Genomic DNA, 18,728 nt, shown 5'->3' with positions numbered 1-18,728 from the left:
ATAATCTTTCTCACGGCCAACCCGCTCAGAGCATGTGCTGCAGAATATCAGTATAACGAAGGTGAATGCAACGCTAAAACATTTTATGTTGGCATTTCACATAACAAAATAGCCGACAAATGTGACTTCCTCATTTTTAAGCAGCGCAGGGTAGGCGCTTATGAATGTTGCAGAATATCTTGGCTCTTCTTATAGAAACGAATGTCCCTTCTATGACAGGGCATGTCTAACTAAAAGCTCTTTAGCTCTCCCTCTTTCTATATTGTTTCTTCTCTTCCCTAATTTTTTTTTTCAATAGAGCGGTGCTCCATTTCTACCTGAGCTGTAGCCGGGTGAGGTGGAGAGTTTATTCCCCATATCGTGGGTGAGTGGATACAGTGTTATCCTTTTCATATCATCATATTGATTTGAATGACTAAGTTGATTATTAAGCAACCACTGACCAATACTATTTGGCATTATAATTTTCTCACGAGACATTCGTTTTTCCTCATAAGCTATCGTCATTAACTGTGTATTTCTTTATGTGTTTGTTTGTCTCACATGATTCCATGACCATCTGGATTATCTCCATGGGCGTTTTCAGGTGATATGATTTTACATTTTGCAAACCAGCAGTAGCATTTTTTGTTAAGGTCCTGAAGAAGCAGAAAGGGATCCCTTGACCCTATTATACTGTAGAAACATGTCGACCTCGATTACATCTAAGTAGTTATTTGTTATACTACTTTGCACTGTTTTTAACTTTGGGTGTGGGTAGGATTCTATTAAAAGTTTTCTTCCATTCCTGCAACCCAATATTAATTCATTCACTTATTTTTTGCACACAGCACGTACAATAATTTCTTCGCACTGCTAGTCAATTTACCCCCTTGATACCACTTTTCCTTTATCACATCCCTGTATCCTCCAAGAAGATTAGGCTACAATCTACCTAATCCAAAGTGGACATGCTTCCACTTCCTTCGGGTGAAGGATCCCAAATGATGTAGGGCGGTACAGGATGGGTATCTGATGGGAACACAATTATTCACCACGAATACCTTGGATTCCTGGATTGTATCCCGATATGAATACACTGTTTGTTAGATAGTTTTTAGTCATCCCTGACCCATTGCCACTAATAGTTGTTTCATTATATGTAGGGATCGTAGCAATGCCAGGTCAATAAAAATGTCCCTTAAAACACCCTCCCTATTGTTTAACGTGGCCCTGTGCAGGTGCACAGCTTGCACATGCCTTAGGTCGGCCCTGCCCTAGGTCAGGGCATGGGACTGCGAGATTATTGCGGTTTAATTCCATGCGCGGTCAGCAGCCCGTCACCTACCCCTCGTCCACCTTACACATTATACCACATTACACCTCGCTCCAAATTGGAAACTCAGAATAATTTAGTGGTATTGCACCATGTAATTACCACCCACCACTGTTAACGGTAATGAAATAGCAAACTTATACTGGGAAACTCAAAAAGAGCCACAAGTTAGAAAATGCTAGCTTCTAAAATTTCTGAAACCTGCGGGTCACAGGTTTCTTAGTAGGGCCGAATGAACCTCCCATCTTTCCATGGTTAGTAAATTGAATGGCTTTAAATTTGATAACAAAAGGGAACGATATGTATCCGTTAGAAATGGCCGGAGAAAGAAGCACTCCATGAAAACGAAGTATTAATGAAAATCTGCGATTCTCTCTCCCTGGCTTTACCCAGTCTCACACTTGATTCCGTATTCCTGCATCTTGGCGCTTCCACGCTTGATAGGGCTCGAGCCGATCTGATTTCAGCAACGCAGCTCGCGAGGAGCAAGAATTCAGGCCTCTCTCTCTCTACGCAACTTTTTAATGTTGCGTTCTTGTTTCATTTCAGTTCTTGTTTGGAGCTGGTCTGCCGGAGCTGTGGAGACCCCCTCTGACATGTAAAGGGACCCCACATACTGCGGGGGCCTCCGTTACGCCCCTGTTCAGGCCTTCATTACTAGTGTCTCAGAGAGTTATACACTATTTATCCCTCAAGGGAGAGATACATTACTCCAATTACGAGTTGAGGGTTACAAAATTGGGCACACTGCATATTTTGAGGTTTTTCGCTCAACAATCCGCTTATTCCTGTATTAAAAGAACACCCCCCCCCCCCCATACTTATCAGCTTATTTGACCTGACTATAGATACATGCGGAAAACTCCGGGGGCTCAGACTTAATCGAGCTCATTAATTACCATCTGCTACAAACTCCTCCCATCTTCAGTTATGACCGGGTAATAGCCAGAAGCTGCAAAATTATGCGGCACTCTTAATCGAGTCATAGGGTTTTTTGCAGTCTGTCTGTCCGCTGACACTTTTTATGTTTCATACAACTTTAGATGTTTTTTAAGAGGGACACCTTGCTATGGCAATGGTAAAGTTACTACCCTTCAAGAACTATCATGTGCATGTCAGGGTGCTTGTGGGGCCTGGTTTCGTCCATCAAAACTCAGTTTGCCTCTCAGGGCACCATACACCGGGATAATCAGTAATGTTGTAGATGCTAGATGCTCCTATGATGGAGAACAGTTATTCGGTAATGTTATCACTGGTTGATCTTAACCCCATTTTGTCTCTTTCTCAAAACCTTCTCCGTTTACCTCACCGTTCATTTGCTGCCTAACTCCTCGACCTCTCCACTTATCCCTCTCCTCCTCTACCTCCTCTACCTCAGTTCCATTTCCTCACCTCTCTGTCCACCTTCCTCCTTTCTTACACCTCTTTCTCTAATGCTTTCTTTTTCTTTATCCATCATAATTACCTCCTCTCTCTGTCTCATTCTTTGTGCCTCCTTCTATTTGTCAACTGAGCCTCTCTACCTCGCCATTTATTCTACCTTTTTTTCAATATCTCTACTCCTCGTACCTCTCTCTAGTTCACCATTGTTGCTCTTAATCACCCCTCTGCCTCTGTATCAACCTCAATTATCTTTCTCCTCCTCACTTTTGTCTATTTCACCTCTTTTCCATTAACACCTCACCTCCCTCTATTTATTTCTGAAGACAAGGATAATTAAGGAGAATATTATCGGATTTCACACAACTGAATGGTGAAAATCCTCAGAGCAATACTTTTACTTTTACCATTGTAAAGGTGAATGGCACTTGTATTGTATGTGCATATCTTATTGTTATATTATCACTCGTCCGCTAAGCATCGACTAAGTCACCCTCATTGAGTCGTTTGCACAATGGGAGGAACAGGCAGAATAGACATTGAGGTTTTTAATGTAGTTTTTAAATCGTTTGAGGACCATTGGTCTAAATAAACTTGTATTGAAATTGAATTGAATTGATATTGAATTTGACCTAAAATATATGTTGCAAGACAATACAATTCTAGATCCCAGCACAAAAGAAAGGGCTTCATCAATTCTTGCTCAACCTTGCTTTCTGTAACGTTTGGCTCGCGGACTCGGAAACTACAGCTGTTCACCACTTTTTGTTTGCCTCCACTTCTGAAATTTGGGCGTATAAGTTAAAAATGCCTAATATCATGAGGGCTGAAATAGGCTAACATGGGTAATAAATCCTAAATTATTTTTTGGAGAAGGACCACAAAATATGTTGGCCGGAGCTCCAAAAAGCCTTAAGACTCCCGGTCACTGCCATCACTCTATCCTAACCTCAAACACTTGCTGCTCACCCGGTACTGAAGCAGTGTGAAGACACAACAGATCACAGCCCTCTGAACTGGCTGCTGTTGCAATAGCGAGGGTACTCACAGTGAATAGATCTGCACCTCTCCTATTTCAGAACGAGCACCCCCTATGCCTGTACTTTCCCATTATTGTGCTAAGATCCACAGGCCTATGTGGCATCCCGCATTAAAATGTCCAGAACCTGCACCTGTCCTGTTCCAGAACTAGTTCTCCAGATCTGCACCATGTCCTTCCAGTACTAGTGCCCCTAAACTTGTACCCAGTTTTACCAGTGCTAGGGCCTTTAAACATGTACCCGTCATTCCACTGCTGGGCTTCCAGCACTACACCATTTCCCTCCAGTAGAAGCACTACTTCCCACATTGATCAGCACATACGTTCAGCTACTAAACCATTCCACCTCTAATCAACTTTTTATGTGGCTCTCTTCCTAGATCCTTATACGTTATAGCTCAGCCATGACCTCCCTATGCCTTTGATAGCACTCTGAAGTCTGAAAGCAGTGTGTAGCACTCACAACACCCTCAGACTAGTTAGAGATGAGTAGTTTTTAGGTTGAAGCCTACCAGACGGCACTGCTGTGTGGTATGCTTACGACTTCTTGTGGGATTTCCGAAAGCTTCCCTGGGAATGCATTTCGCCCATTGCTTACTATTGTCTTTGTGGTTTGTAACTCACATTTGCTTGCTTTCTATTTGCTGGCTTTTTTTGTTTTAGGTTGTCCAGCTCGAGTTCGTCCTTAGCGTGAACATTCCTTGATACTCTAGCCTTCCGAGTACTCGTTTTCTGTAAACAGCCTTTAACTTTTTTTCTTATCTTGTCACATTTGCTATGCATACAAAGACAGAGGTCAAATGTCTGGTTCTTTATTCCGAGGGAGCTTGGTGTTTACTTTTATCTTGCTGACTTCAAATTGAGTGGATTTATGTAACAATCCATCCTGCCGAGTTCCCACTCGGACTCTTCGTTCCTCTTCTACTAATCTCATTTGTATACCCAGGATTAGGAAAGCCACTTATGGCGGCAGAGCCTTCAGTATAGCGGCAGCCCGTCTGTGGAATAGACTGCCTATTGACATCAGGAAAACAGAAGAACTGATGACCTTCAGAAAAAAAGTAAAAACATGGCTCTTCCCCAAAATTTACCTGCCCAGAAAATAAAGGACCACCCTTTACTCAGGACACTCAGCGTTCCAAATATATTCATGTAGCGCCAGGATGCCCGTAGGGTTACAGAGCGCTTTATAAATACTATAAATAAATAAAATAAATAAATAAATAGCACAGCCTGTTAGATGTATTTTTTTCTAGCACACTACAAAAGTGAACTGCTATTTTAGAATATCATCAAAAAACAAAGGGATCCACCCTTATGGGAAAGTATAGAAGTGTTCCTCCAGACTACGTGTGTCTTCTACAATGGTGAAAAACACACAGCTTTGTTTAAATACCCCTCACACACCAAAAGGACCCCTGGTGGCATGATTCATCATCGGGGTCTTCCCGCCCCGCTGCGGGACGGGGCGTGCTACGACCTACGACTACGTGGGAGCACTGATTAAGAAAACCAATACTATGGGGCCCATTACGATGTCGGGCGGATTGCCTCCGCCAGGCTGGTGGTAGCCACCGCCGGCCTGGCGGAGGCAATCCGCCTGACATCGTGTCCAGAATTCCCCCCCCCCGCCATATTAGTATGGCGGGGGGACCGCGGCGGACGGAAAGACCGTCCGCCGCTTTTCCGCCCTGGTCACCTTGCGGCCAGGGCGGAAAAGGAAGTATATGGTGGCGGTGTCTAACAGACATGCCAGCCATATTATGATGGGGTGTAAGTGATGCCTTTCCATGGCAGCAATGCCGCCACGGAAAGGCATGTGGTCTTCACTTTGGGGGCCCCCTGCGTTTGCATATGCAATGCGATAGGCACCGCGCTGTGCCTGCCGCATTGTGTATGCAAATGCGTGCATGCATTCATGGCATTGTGGCGGGCGGTGCAGAGTGCACCGCCCGCCACATTGTTAGGAATTCAGGATGCGGCCGCCACTGTGGCGGCTGCATCCTAATGCCACACACGGGACCCCCGCTTTTATGGCGGGCGGTCCCTAGTCCCGATAGGATGGCGGGCGGATTAAGTCCGCCTGTCATCCTAATGGACCCCTTGGTGTGGTGTAGGAGTGTGTGACTGACTTATAAGTGATGTAACAAAACTTTTAGAAATGCAATTATGTGTATGTGTCTTAATCTTCTGATTTTGAAATCTTGTCTGCTACCCTAACCTCATAACTGTGGATTGACTCTACGAGATTGTTCTTCTTTTCCATATAGTGGTAGGGGATCTTTTGATATATTCAGTTCTCCTATGCCTCGTGTTGCTTTTTCCTATTGAACTATTGTTTGTCTGTATTATATTTTAGAATACATCAGAATTAGGAAATTAGAAATTACGCATTTTTTTTGCAATTCTGAAATGTGTTGGAAAGAAATATTTGAATGCAATCAAAGCACATCTATACACTAGATGATGACATTATCGCCCAATTAGCCTTTTGGATACTCTCCAAAAGGTTTTTTGCAAACAAGTCCTAGAGAGGCTTTTGGATTAGATCAATGAAAACTACATCCTATCTACCTACAGACAGGATTTAGATCCAAGACCAGTTCGATTAACCAGGTCTTCCTTTTTGTCAAGTGGAAGACTGTAGATGTTGAGGATGAGAACATTTTGTAGCATTTATTGATGTCCATGCTACCTTTGACCTGGTGCCTAGGAAGAATCAATGGGAAGTCCTATCCTGGTTGGGGGTTCCCTGTAACTTGTTAAACGTCATCATGCGCCGCCATGAGGAAAGTTTTGCCATTGTTCAATGTGGCACAAAAGGAGAGTTAACCCAGACAATTCCCATTGACAAAGATGTGCGACAGGGCTGTGCTTTGGCTCCTACTTTTTCCTCCTTTATATCAATAACTGTGCCTAGTACCTGGCTAAGTGCACCAACGACTCCCCTACTCTCACAAGACAAAAAGTCCTGGCTCTTTTTGTTCAGATGATACCCTTTTACTGGCAAAAACTAGGGTGGGTCTCCAAAATCTTGTGGGTACTTTTTAATCAACCTCAATCTACTCCACTCCTATCTTCCCCATCCCACCTATCTCACTCCACTCCAATCTATCACACTCCAATCTACTGCACCTCACTCTCCCACCTCCAATCCACCCTATCCACTCCAATGTACCCTGCTCGACCCCACTCCAATCTACAGCACTCCCCTCCAAGCTACCAAACTCCAATCTGCCCCACCCCAATCTACCCCACCCCAAACTACCCCACTCCAAACTAGCCCAATCCAATTCACCAGAGTCTACCACACTCCATTCAAATCTACCCTACCCTAATCCACCTAATGTACCCCACTTCAATGTACCCCACTCCACTCCAATTTATGCCACTCCACTCCAATCTATTCCACTTTACTCCACTCCAATCCACCCCATTCCACTCTTCCTCAATCTACCCCACTGCACTACAATATACCCTAAAATACCCATCTCTACTCTACCCCAATCAACCTCGATCTACTCCACCCCTATCTTCCCCATCCCATATATCCCACTCCACTCCAATCTACAGCACTCCAATCTACCACAGCCCACTCTCCCCCCTCCAATACACCCCATCCCACTCCAATGTGCCTTAGACTTCCCCACTCCAATCTAACCAACTCGGCTTGACCCCAATCTACCCCACTCCACCCCACTCCACTTCAATCTACAACACTGCACTCCAATCTATCCCACTCAGCTCCACTCTAGTCTACCCCACGCTGCTCAACTACAATCTACCCCCACTCTAATCTACCCCACTCTACCACACTACAATCTATCCATTACCCCCCACTGTACACCAATCTACCCCACTCCACTCTACCCCTATCTACTCCACTCTATGCCACTCCAATCTACCCTATTCTAACCCTCTCAAAACTATTCTGAATCTACCCCACCTCACACCATGCAATAAAACTTTTAGCCATGCTTAACAGCAGCCACACTGGTGTACAACATGATTAAGACACAGTGCCAAAGGCAATCGCTTTGCATGGGCTAGAACCAGTGGCTTTGCCGACACTTGTTTGTTTTACACCTAAAGCACACTCAGTCCCAAGATTAACACCAACGTACAATGTACGTTCTTTTCTTGCAGAGAGTAGAGTGCTTAAACCATGAAGTCATCCATCTTCCTGGGAGTTGTCCTTCTTCTGCCTGGCTTCCTCGCTGCTCTCTATGGTGAGGAAATGTCATCCTTAACGCACCAGTTTAAAAGATTGAGTCAGAGTGGGTAAGAGTGAGTGATCTCCTGCACCCGGTACCCGCATACAATAAAGATCAGCTGGAGCAGATATCACCAATACGTGGAGCAAGGTACTTCAACTAAGCATTTCGCCATCCTTAACACAACTCACCCTTCGTGGCCAACCAACTCTGGTTCCCAAGTTCAATCACCCACCTCCCCATTTACATAACCCACGTCAAGGACGACCATTTTTCCCGTCATTATGGCCATTTAGAAATCCCCTTCAATCAGGGATACTGGTAAACTGAGTGCACCAACATGCTTTTTGATTTTTTTTTACTAAACACGCACTTTTAAAACTTAACTAAATGTAACTGGCGTTTTCTTTCCCCTTGTTCCTTCTCCGTGTTATCTGAGACATACTTCAGCCATACATGCTGCCATGTGCTTCGGATGGCACAAGGGAAGAGGAAGGGTGGGTGTTGGTTTCCATGCTGAAGCCCCTTTCCACCGGCAGATTCCTACAAAAATTAGGAATAATCTGGATTCTTATTAGGTAAACTGATTTCTATGAGGTATCCTCGCTCACCTTTGGTAGCAGACTCAAGGCATATCCAAGAGAAATGTGTGCAGTCCGTGTCTGACCAAAAACAGCAATACAGGTACCAAAATTCAGAGTGTGATAGATGCAATCCATGTTAATGAAAAGGTTAAGAAATTAATAGATAAAGTGTAACAAAAATTATTGAAATTGTTAAAAAACCGAATTCGAATATTTGCGGAGAATTTCGGTTCTTGAAGGCAATCTCAAACAAGCAAGTTGTCTGGATTGGGTCTCAGAATCAAAAGGTGGCAGCAGTGCATCTAATGCTGACACTGACATACATTAATGTAGTGAATAAGTACTCGAACAGAATGTAATAGAATACATTGAAGGTTTATTTAGCACAGGTGCCGCGCAGCAACCAGCAGGAGAGCACAGCCAGAACAACTGAAGTCAGGAATACGAGTCTTAATCAACATTCTAATAAAGAACTTAGATGAATTAGCTCGAGGAGGCTCGTGTTAATTCCCGTAAGGAAATTCAATTAATATATTTGGGGAAGATATTTCCAGATACGTACAGATCATTGTCCACTTGTCTCTATTCTTTCAGGTGAAAAATTGAGGGAACAAACATAATGGGCTTGATAATATGCCCTTGTGAATTCCCATAGAAGCCCAGGTTAACACCAGAACCTGGGCTTCTATGAGATTTCACAAGGGCATATTATCAAGCCCATTATCGCCGCTTTAGCTGCTGTTTCCTGCCGATAAAAGCGGCGATAATGTATCGCCCTTTCTTGATAATATGGCCCAGAGTTTGTTTAACAGACTCATTTTCAGATGTATCTCTGTCACACACCTATAGCAACAAATGTTCTTGTTTGGTAAGTGGAGGAAAGTGGAAAAATGCCCATATCTTCAGCAGTGATTCGTAAGGCACCAGACCACAGTTTCTAGTTGCAGCGACATCCCACTGCATGAATCGACGGCACTCTGGGGCGAGATGTACAGAGCAAATTTTCAGTCGCAAATGGTCCGAATCATAGAATCGGCATGTTAGCAAATGAATAAATGCTTTTTTACATGTACGAAGCCCTATGTGCGATTCGGTAACCTATCACTGAATCACAAATAGGGCTTGCAATTCAGCATTAGAAAGGCATATTTAGGGCGTCATTTCCTAATTTCGCCTCTCAGTAGTATGTGTGAATGTTTTGTGACCGAAACGGTTACGCCATGCCTTTGGTCACTGCCCCTGCCACCAAGCACCGACCTACATAGGCCTTTAAGTGGGCCTGGTCCCTTCGGGTCTCAGAACTATTAGTAAATAAAAACGGACAATGAAAAGATCCCTATGGGGCCCTATAACACTGATCGATTTCTGAACAATTAATGCATAAACACATTAAGGTAATCCATGTCCGCTAATTAGTTTCAGATTACATTTCACATATTTTACTTAACCCTGCATCAAAATACCAGTCGGGTGGCACACCAGAGGATCACAACAATTTAGTTTTCATGTTTAAACAACGTCTGTATTTACAAAGAACATGCCCCCTTTAGAGAACCCCCTTTTTGCATCCCACTTAAAGCCCTGCATCTACTGCCAGTTCCAATGTGGCTACACAAAGCAATATGGAAACAAACCTCTGTGCCTTGTAATAACCCTCATGCACTCTCCTGTGGTGTAGATGAGTGAAACCTGACTCCTAGCTACCGCATAGGCAATTGAACTACAATAAAACAACCCAAGGTTAGCACACTTGTGATGACAGAGGATCAAAGAAGAATTTCACCCTCCCAGACATATCTGCTCTCAGCTCGTGAAGTGCATGACTCACGCTGAGTCTACAATGCCCTACTTCACAAAGGGAACAAGTGTTATGGGTCCATTGACATCCAGATGTGGCCGGAGTAGGAGCTGAAATGAAAAGAAGCCTATTCTGCTAAGAAACCTATGAAGCTTGGCAGTTTGCCACCTCACTTCTAAGATGACAAGGAGTGAATGTCAACAGTCATCTATGACAACAAGGTGCTGGATGGATTGCATGAATCAATTACACCCACTCGAAATCACACGGACCGCATTCTAATCCATCACTTTTCACCCACCGTTCCACTCTACAAAGAAACCCAGCTTATGCAAATCAGTACTAACATTGCCCTCATTAAACAGCCCATTACAACCTGCTAAGAAAGCCCCCCAGCAGAAGAGAACACAAGCACCCCCAGAGTGGTTTCAGCCTATTTGGGTCTTCAGTAGAGTGCAGTTTGCATCAGATGGCACAGTTACTATAGGACCCATGTCTGTGCATATCTGTCACACTTGGTGCATCCCACCTGAGCAGGCCCAAGGCAGATCTGCATGTGGCTGGTTCCTGTCAGTGGTAGCCTGGTGGGCAAATACAAACAAGGGATTCAGATAGTATTTACCAGTGGCTGAAATTAATTCAAGCATTCCACCCATCACTTTTTTTGTTTACCTCAGAACATGAGAATCAGCAAGAGGAATATGGTTATCCCACTGTACTCAATATATATTTTGAATAATATAGCATTACAGAATTAACAAAAAAACAGTAGGAATCCATAACAAGGTCAGATAAAGAACTTACCTATACTTCTTCATGGAACACATAAGCAATGAATGATTGCATAATCGCAAGGACTGATCTAAAAACAATTCCATTCTCGCTGCTTGCCATCAAATTTAAAAAAAGGATCATGAGGCACTGCTAAAAGCTAATTAGGCTACAGAAAATGTGTGAAATAAATAATTACCAGACTAGGTTCACTTACTCTCTCCCACGATCCCCCTGCACTATCCCTCTCAAACGGGCACACCCAACACACACAAGGAGAATACAATTGCGCCACCATTATATGCACGCTGGGGCATATTAGCAAGAACCTCGTTAAAATTATCGCCGTTTTAGCGGCAGGAAACTGCCGCTAAAACGGCTATAATGGGCTTGCTAATATGCGTTATAGAATTCCAATAGAAGCCCAGGTTAGATGTCCTGCACATCTAACCTGGGCTTCTATTGGAATTCTATAACGCATATTAGCAAGCCCATTAGCGCCGTTTAACAGCAGTTTCCTGCCGCTAAAACGGCGATATTTTTAACGAGGTTCTTGCTAATATGCCCCGCTCTTCTTGCATGGCTCCGCCTTCCTCCTCCACATGGGACACTCTCACGCATCCATTACCCTACAAAACCCCCACAGTGTGCAGTGCTGAAGGTGCTCATAAGTGATGCAAATGTCTTTCATGTTTTGAATTTCAGTTCCAGGTCGCAAAGTTTTCTGCACAGAGGTGACTGCCCGTGGGGCTCTGGCAACCTGTCCTCAAGGTGAGAAGTCAGACTTTGTATCAGCAGTGGGTGTGTGGCAACAAGGGTAGTACAAATTGAGTCCTTCCTGTTCCACATTACACGCTAAAGGGCTATCGCGTTGGCACCCTATTTAGGCTTCTACTTTATGGTTACCAGAAAACTTAATGTCAAATCCATGCTGTCTGGGACACCGTGGCCCATCCCTGGGCTTACTCTTTTCAAAACACTTATTCGGGTGTGTTAGTACAATTGGTTTACAAGACAACGCGAACCAGGAATGCAAACCTCGGAAAGCAGGGTTGCTAAATTAAAATACAAAGCTTATACATTGTGCGCCTGTTGACATGGAGTTATTTGGTAGCCTCATTGCTGGTCTTCTTTTAGAAAATGGTAGTCTCTAGTCATGGACAGTAATGCTTATATGGAGATAAGGCTAGCAGGGGAGGGTTCCAGAAAAAAAGTAAGTAGCGGAGGGGGCTAATAGAAGAGGCTTGTTTGGGTGGTGAGCAGAGGAGTATAGCAGAGAAAGCAGATAAGCAGAGGAGGCAACCAGAAGGGGCTAGGAGAAGAAGCTAGCTAAGCAGGTTAGTATATGAGGCTATCAGCAGGATCTAGCACAAGCTCCCGATTTGTTAGTTTTTTGGAGAATGTTGAAGACTTGGTTGTTTCCGCTCTAATGTCTTGGTTGGAACTAGGCAAGTATGAGGTTTAGCGCCAGGATATCCCTTTTGGGATCAGGATGCGCTTTATAAATACCTTAACATTAATAAATATATAAATAAGCATGCTCACAGGTCCTACGGTTGCTTCTATCTTTAGCTTGTACCTCTTAAGCACCCCAATAACCCCTCAGAGATTGTTGGTCTAGCCCTCGATACCCTCATTATGCCCCTAAGAACCCTAAGGCTGTCTTCCGTCACCCCAATAGCCATGACACTCCCTAAGTCAGTCTTTAGCAAATCTCTGTTCCCTCAAATACCTCCAAGAGCCTCTAAAAAGACGCTTGCAGCTGCCCAGAGAGTCTCAGCTGGATCCCAGATCTCCCCTGCAGACACAGCCAGCTGCCACTCCAAGATCAACAGACAGCACTCAGACACCCCCATTCAGTCCTTATGCATCCCTGGCCAGGGTGGAAATTCGGAGATCTGGTTCTCAACTTGCCAAAAATCTCCTGGTCTTCGGTGACTGGTTGTTCAAGTTGTCCCCAACCCCCACCTACCCCCTGCTACTCCCTTTGGTAGTCTATCTTCACAGTGGATGTGAGGACCAAATGGATGAACAGTGTATAACATGGTATATGTTTTAAATATATATGGTAGATCCCTACACATGAAATCACATAGGTGAACGACTCTATATCCATGCGCTATTCACAATGGTGCGCTTTCCTAATGGTGGGAGACATTATATTCTTGTACCAGACCACTGACTCCATCCAGCTCCAGAGGTGAAAGTCCTGGTATTCCTATAGCCATTCTTCTGAATCCATCTACCACTTGCAGTGAAAGGCTCAGTAAAACTGTAACAATGTCTTGGATTCAGCTAGCCCAAGAGGAGACAATCTCTGAATAAAAGTGCCAATCCCAAGTCCATTTAGCTCTAGAGGTGACATTCTGTGGGTGTTTGCTACTTCCAGTTCCATAACATAAAACATAGCAATGTCTATTTATGAAATACATGTTATCCCCTGGGGATCACTTCTTGCCAAATTTTTGCAGATGTTTATTGTTATCCAAGTCATTGGTACTTATTTTTTCAGCATTAGGAAGATAAAAGGCTTACTCATATGGATTCAAGCCTGTGGCCATGGTTTTGATGTATTAGTTCCGGCCCAAAGCCCAGCCTGCCCTATAGGTCAGTTCTCAAAGTCCATGCACCCCTGTGGTGAAAATAAAAAAAACAGGAACCTTCACCTAGGCCATCCAGCTGCATGTCCCTTGCATTCTAGCCTCTGAGTCAATTTGCACACCCCCTGGATATATGAAGCACATTCAAACTGCCTTGTCTAATAGTATTCCTCTTTCTTATTCCAGGTTACACTCCATTTGCCTGTTCCTGTGGGATGGCCTGTGGCTCCTGGGACATCCGGTACCATACTACCTGTCACTGCCAGTGCGCTAGGATTGACTGGACAAATGCTCACTGCTGCAAAGTCATCTAAACCATTAGTGGTCTGTCCCAGTGTAGGGTGATCACACTCTTTCACCCCCATCATATGACTGGCCAGGTTTAACAAATAAAAACAATTCAACAGCCTGATTTTTCATTTACTTGTGAAGGGCACTGGGTCAATTGTCATGGCAAGAGATACTGGTGTTTCAGACTCTTCGTTACAAGTAATTCAATCAGTGTCATTGGTTCGATCATGTGAAAATATAATGATCTGATCTTTTAAGTAACATTGATACACTTTATCCAGTGACACTCAGTCTCCCGTTCGCAGCACCACTCACCATGAGCCGTGACAGGCAGCCACTCATGCGCTCAGAGACAGGGCTCTGTCATGAAGCTTGAATTCACCAGGTGGTGCCAAGAGCTTTTGGAAGGTAGTGTGTGTCAGTGGCGGCCGGTAATTTTACCAGGGAGGGGGCATTGGCCCACACACACACTCACCCACACCTATGCACAAATACACATACATTCATACATACACGCTCGCAACAAAGATAAAAAAAACATAAAATGTACCTTCTCTGCAGCTCTCCGAGAGGGAAGCCTCTGAGGACCTGGGAGGGTTGGGACTGCTGCCTTCCCTCTTTGACTGACCTGAGGTCAGTTCAACAAAAAGAGAAGTAGGGATAAAGCCAAAACACTCTTAGTCCCCAAGTATATCATACAGAACAAGAAAAGAGTGTAAACGGTTTGCAGGTAACACTACCAGAGCAAAAAGAAATACAACGCCAATTTGGTTTGTATAGAAAGCCCTCACTCACCAATCTGGTTGGTGACATGCTTCATCATCGGGCCCCACTGGGAGTGGCCGAATGCCACCCCAGTGTGCTTCAACGCCAGATTTACTGCGGAGCGGGTAATGTGAAGACGTGAGTGCTGTGTGATAGTGTTAGTAGTGAGATTAAAGTTGGTAGTGAGATTAAAAATGTCTTAATTGTATCAAAACATGATTTATTACTTGATCAATAGGACATATTAAAAGCAAATGTGGTGGAAAATAAACCAAATAAATTGTTTGGCTGTTTCCAATAAAGTTATAAGTGGGTCAACATGTTTCTGCCAATGTTGGTTTTGAATTACCTGGCATTCGTTAGGACCTGTAGTGGACTAAACCCCGGTGGTATGGGCACGCTAAGGCCCACCCTAACCTCAGCTGGGTGTCGTCAGCGTAAGAGATGATGTTAAGGTTATGTTGACGCGCTATGGATGCGAGTGGGCTCATGTAGACGTTGAAGAGGGTGGGACTGAGTGAGGATCCTTGTGGGACTCCACAGATGACTTCAGTGGCCTCTGAGTTGAATGGGGGAAGTCGGACTCTCTGAGTTCTCCCAGCTAGGAACGAGGTGATCCAGTCCAAGGCTTTGCCTTGAATGCCGATGTTGCTGAGGCGTTGTATAAGGGTGCTGTGGCAGACTGTGTCGAAAGCGGCTGAGAGGTCGAGTAGAATGAGGGCCACTGTTTCTCCGTTGTCCAGTAGATTTCGGATGTCGTCTGTTGCTGCAATGAGGGCGGTTTCGGTGCTGTGTTTGGCTCTAAATCCGGACTGAGAGGGGTCGAGGGAGTTGCTGGATTCAAGGAAGGAGGCGAGCTGTCGGTTGACGGCTTTCTCAATGACTTTGGCCGGGAATGGGAGGAGGGATATGGGTCGGTAGTTTTTAAGTTCAGAGGGGTCTGCTGTGGGTTTCTTCAGAAGGGCGCTGAGTTCGGCATGTTTCCAGCTTTCTGGGAAGGTGGCAGAGTTGAACGAGCAGTTGATGACATCACGGAGATGGGGTGCGATGATGGAGTCGGCTTTGTTGAAGATGTGGTGGGGGCAGGGGTTGGTTGGCGAGCCAGAGTGGATTGAGTTCATTAGGCGGATGGTGTCTTCAGTGGTGATTGGGTTCCAGGCGCTAAGGATGTTAGTTGGTGGAGTAGGATCTGAGGGGGGCGGGGAGTGTTGGTCGCTGGGAGTATTCTCGAAGCTGTTGTGGATGTCGGCAATTTTGTTGTAGAAGAAGGAGGATAACGCATCGCAGAGGACTTGGGAGGGAGTGATGTCGTTGGATGCTGCGGTGGGGTTGGTGAATTCTCTGACGATGTTGAAAAGTTCCTTACTATTGTGAGAGTTGTTGTCGAGACGATCCTTGAATGCTGATTTCTTGGCTGAACGAATCAGTTGGTGGTGTTTGCGGGTGGCTGCCTTGAGGGTGGCCATGTTGTCATTGGTTGGGTTTTTTCTCCATGTTTTCTCCAGGGTGCGGCATAGCTTCTTGGATTTTTTTAGGTCATCATTGAACCAGGGAGCCTTTTTGCTGGCTGATTTGATCTTGTGCTTCTTCAGGGGTGCTAATTCGTCAGCACTGTGGGTGATCCATTGCTTGAGATTGGTGGCCGCTTGGTTAGGGTCCAAAGAGAGGGTGGGAGGGTTTTGGTTGAGTGAAGCAAGGAGTTGGTCGCAGGTGATTTTGTTCCAGTTTCTCTGAGGAATAGGTTGTGGGCGGTTGTGGGTTAGGGTGGTTTTGTAGCTGAAGTGTAGACAGCTGTGGTCCGTCCAGTGTAGAGTTGTGGTGCGGTCGAAGGAGATGTGCTTGCTGGAGGTGAAGATAGGGTCGAGCGTGTGTCCGGCTATATGGGTGGGGGTGTCAACAAGTTGTTTGAGTCTGAGGTTGTTCAGGTTGTCCAGAAGGGTGGTGGAGTTGCTGTCGTGTTTGTTTTCAAGGTGGTAATTGAGGTCACCTAACAGAATGTAGTTCTCGGAGTTGAGGGCATGTGGGGTGATGAATTCTGTGATGTCATCGCTGAATTGAGTGCGGGTGCCTGGAGGCCTGTAAATGAGGGTGCCTCTCAGTGTGGTCCTAGGGTCGGTGTGGATCTGAAAGTGGAGATGTTCGGCGGTAGTGAGATTGTCGTCGGAGCTAGTTGTGATTTTGATGGTGTTCCTATGAATGATGGCGATGCCTCCTCCTGTCTGAATGGTGTGGTCTTTACGGATAATCTTGTAAGAGTCCGGTATGGCTATGGCGATGTCGGGTGCTGAAGATGTGTTCATTCATGTTTCTGTGAGGAAGGCGATGTCCGGTGACGCAGTGTCGAGTAGGTCCCAGAGTTCAGTTGCGTGTCTGTGGACTGAGCGGGTGTTAAGCAGTATGCATTTCAGGCGGTCAGAGTCGGTGCTTTGTATGGAGGGAGTGGATTTGGTGAGTGTTCTGGAGCAGTTGAACGTGCAGGACAGGCAGGCGAAAGGGCCGTGGGAACGTCCAGGGATGGCAACGTAGCAATGAGGTGTGCGTCCGGGGTTGAGGGCGAGGAGAGTTGCGGTATCATAAGTGACTCTAGTGGGTTGGGTGAGGCGGGGACCAGGGGGACAGGCGCTGGGCGCGGTCCAGGCGCGGACGGGCGTAGACGGGCTTACCTTTGGCGCACCTTCGGCGCGGCCGCAGCGCGTGGACGCTGCGTGTTGGGACATCTGACATAAATGGATAGTGGAGGGGGGCGGAGCGTGGAATACCTCAACTGAATGAGGTAGTCTGAGGAACACAGAGGACAGAGGCCTTTTATATGTTTTTTAGCGTTACATGACTCAGTACAAAATGTAAGGGGCAGTCCTAGCTTTTGTAAGCATGCAAAACCCAACATTCCTTCTTACACAAGCTGCACAAACCCATAATAAAAACGGGAACATCCCCATCGTAAACAGGCCATAAAGAAAGGAGCAGAGACAGGTGTGAGTAAGATAAGACATAGTTGTGGCAATAAAGGTTTATGATCTCCTGTGCTTTGATGCTTAATCTTGATCAGCTACTGGGAAAGGAACTGGTCGAACAGGTTTGGCTTCGGGCAGTGGAGTCAGCTTGCCCAGGTCACAGAGAAGTCAGCTGAAGGTGTACGTGTCCTTAAGACTCGCTTGGCCTTAGTCATCAGCCTATGTGAGGGCAACCACAAAATGGCTGCTGTGCACAAAATGGAACCCGGGAGTTCAGAACGGAATCCCGGATTTCATGGTGATCTCGCCACCTGAATATGACGAAAATGCTCGTATATCTTACACTTGCCATTTTCGGTCTAATGTTACCAAAATCGTCATGATACGACGACTTTTATGAAGCGGGTTCAGAATTTAAAGTACCACAATACCAATTTGGTATTTCGAAAGGTGGTATTGTAGGTGTCCCTTCCAAATAGGGAATAGGTATGCCATGTAGCCATGCTTTATGAATTACATTTGGTCATAAACATTGAAAAGTTATGGAGACTTCAAAGGAGGTGCTAACCTATTCACAAAAGGAAAAAAATGGCCCCATGAGACCCCTTCCACTTTGTGAATGAAATAAAAGTTTGACTGGGAATAGGCAGAGGTCCAGAGAACCACTACCAACTCTTTAACAAACAAACAAAAGGCTTTTCTTTTTTAATGCAGAACATAGTCCTTAAACTTTTCCTTTTTAATGCAATACATTTTCTAGGCTGTATTTATAAAACAAATTGCTTTATTTCAAAGAGATCAGAGATATGGTGGTCTCCTGACCTCAGCAGACCACATCCCTGTGATGGCCTTTGCTCGTGGTCACAATTTGTTCCTAACTAGTTAATATTCTTGTGATAGGTGGGATTGCAAATTTGCGACCTTCTATAATTCAGACTTTTATGTGCCAACCTTTTAATACATTGATCTATATAAATAAAAACGAAAGTATGTCTGTCTGTCTGTCTGTTTGTCCTT

At 45.0% G+C, this 18,728-nt stretch overlaps 1 protein-coding gene across 1 annotated transcript; it reads left to right on the top strand.

Annotated features, from left to right (window-relative positions):
- The first annotated feature begins 298 nt into the window (after positions 1-298).
- RETN (resistin) lies at positions 299-14,134 on the top strand. The gene is made up of 4 exons (XM_078657437.1): positions 299-364; positions 7,881-7,963; positions 11,807-11,872; positions 13,888-14,134. Exons 2-4 carry the CDS (start codon positions 7,900-7,902, stop codon positions 14,013-14,015), a joined length of 258 nt encoding a protein of 85 aa, XP_078513563.1. The 5' UTR covers positions 299-364; positions 7,881-7,899; the 3' UTR covers positions 14,016-14,134.
- The last annotated feature ends 4,594 nt before the right edge of the window (positions 14,135-18,728 follow it).

Source organism: Lissotriton helveticus, chromosome 1_1 (assembly GCF_964261635.1).
Source record: "Lissotriton helveticus chromosome 1_1, aLisHel1.1, whole genome shotgun sequence".
NCBI lineage: Eukaryota > Metazoa > Chordata > Amphibia > Caudata > Salamandridae > Lissotriton > Lissotriton helveticus.
This window is presented reverse-complemented; position numbering and strand designations above follow the sequence as displayed.

Bases quoted from the DNA above. Each gene is read 5' to 3' on its own strand.
- RETN (XM_078657437.1), top strand. From the start codon at position 7,900: ATGAAGTCATCCATCTTCCTGGGAGTTGTCCTTCTTCTGCCTGGCTTC. The intron at 7,964-11,806 runs GTGAGGAAATGT...TTTGAATTTCAG, and splicing joins CTTCCTCGCTGCTCTCTATG to TTCCAGGTCGCAAAGTTTTC. The intron at 11,873-13,887 runs GTGAGAAGTCAG...TTCTTATTCCAG, and splicing joins TCTGGCAACCTGTCCTCAAG to GTTACACTCCATTTGCCTGT.